This window comes from Guillardia theta (genome assembly GCF_000315625.1).
Source record: "Guillardia theta CCMP2712 unplaced genomic scaffold GUITHscaffold_149, whole genome shotgun sequence".
Classification (NCBI taxonomy): Eukaryota; class Cryptophyceae; order Pyrenomonadales; family Geminigeraceae; genus Guillardia; species Guillardia theta.
In genome coordinates this window covers 66,752-66,982 of record NW_005434525.1, presented here as the reverse complement: position 1 = coordinate 66,982, position 231 = coordinate 66,752, and the positions used below count along the sequence as shown (strand labels likewise).

The 231-nt window shown below is 58.9% G+C and overlaps 1 protein-coding gene across 1 annotated transcript in view; it reads left to right on the top strand.

Annotated features, from left to right (window-relative positions):
• The window catches only part of GUITHDRAFT_119524 (hypothetical protein), a gene marked incomplete at both ends in the record, with an annotated part of 8,142 nt that overhangs the window by 2,548 nt on the left and 5,363 nt on the right, over window positions 1-231 (top strand). Inside the window, one exon of the mRNA XM_005821214.1 lies at window positions 74-122. Within this exon, the coding sequence (XP_005821271.1) occupies window positions 74-122 (49 nt within the window). The remainder of the gene's footprint in view (window positions 1-73; window positions 123-231) is intronic.

Sequence of the window (231 nt, the reverse complement as noted above, 5' to 3'; positions counted from 1 at the left end):
CTCTTTCTCTCACCTCCGCCTCTTCACCTCCGCTGACTCTTCTGCCCACCAGCAACTGCTTGTGACTGTTCAGACGCAACACTCGCAGCTTTCAGATCGCCTACTGCACTCTTGTCAACAAGGTCCTCATTCTAGTCCTCCCCTCTCACCCTCAGCCAGCCCTTCCCTCCTCCTCCTCCTCCTCCTCCTCCTCCTCCTCCTCCTCCTCCTCCTCCTCCTCCTCCTCCTCCT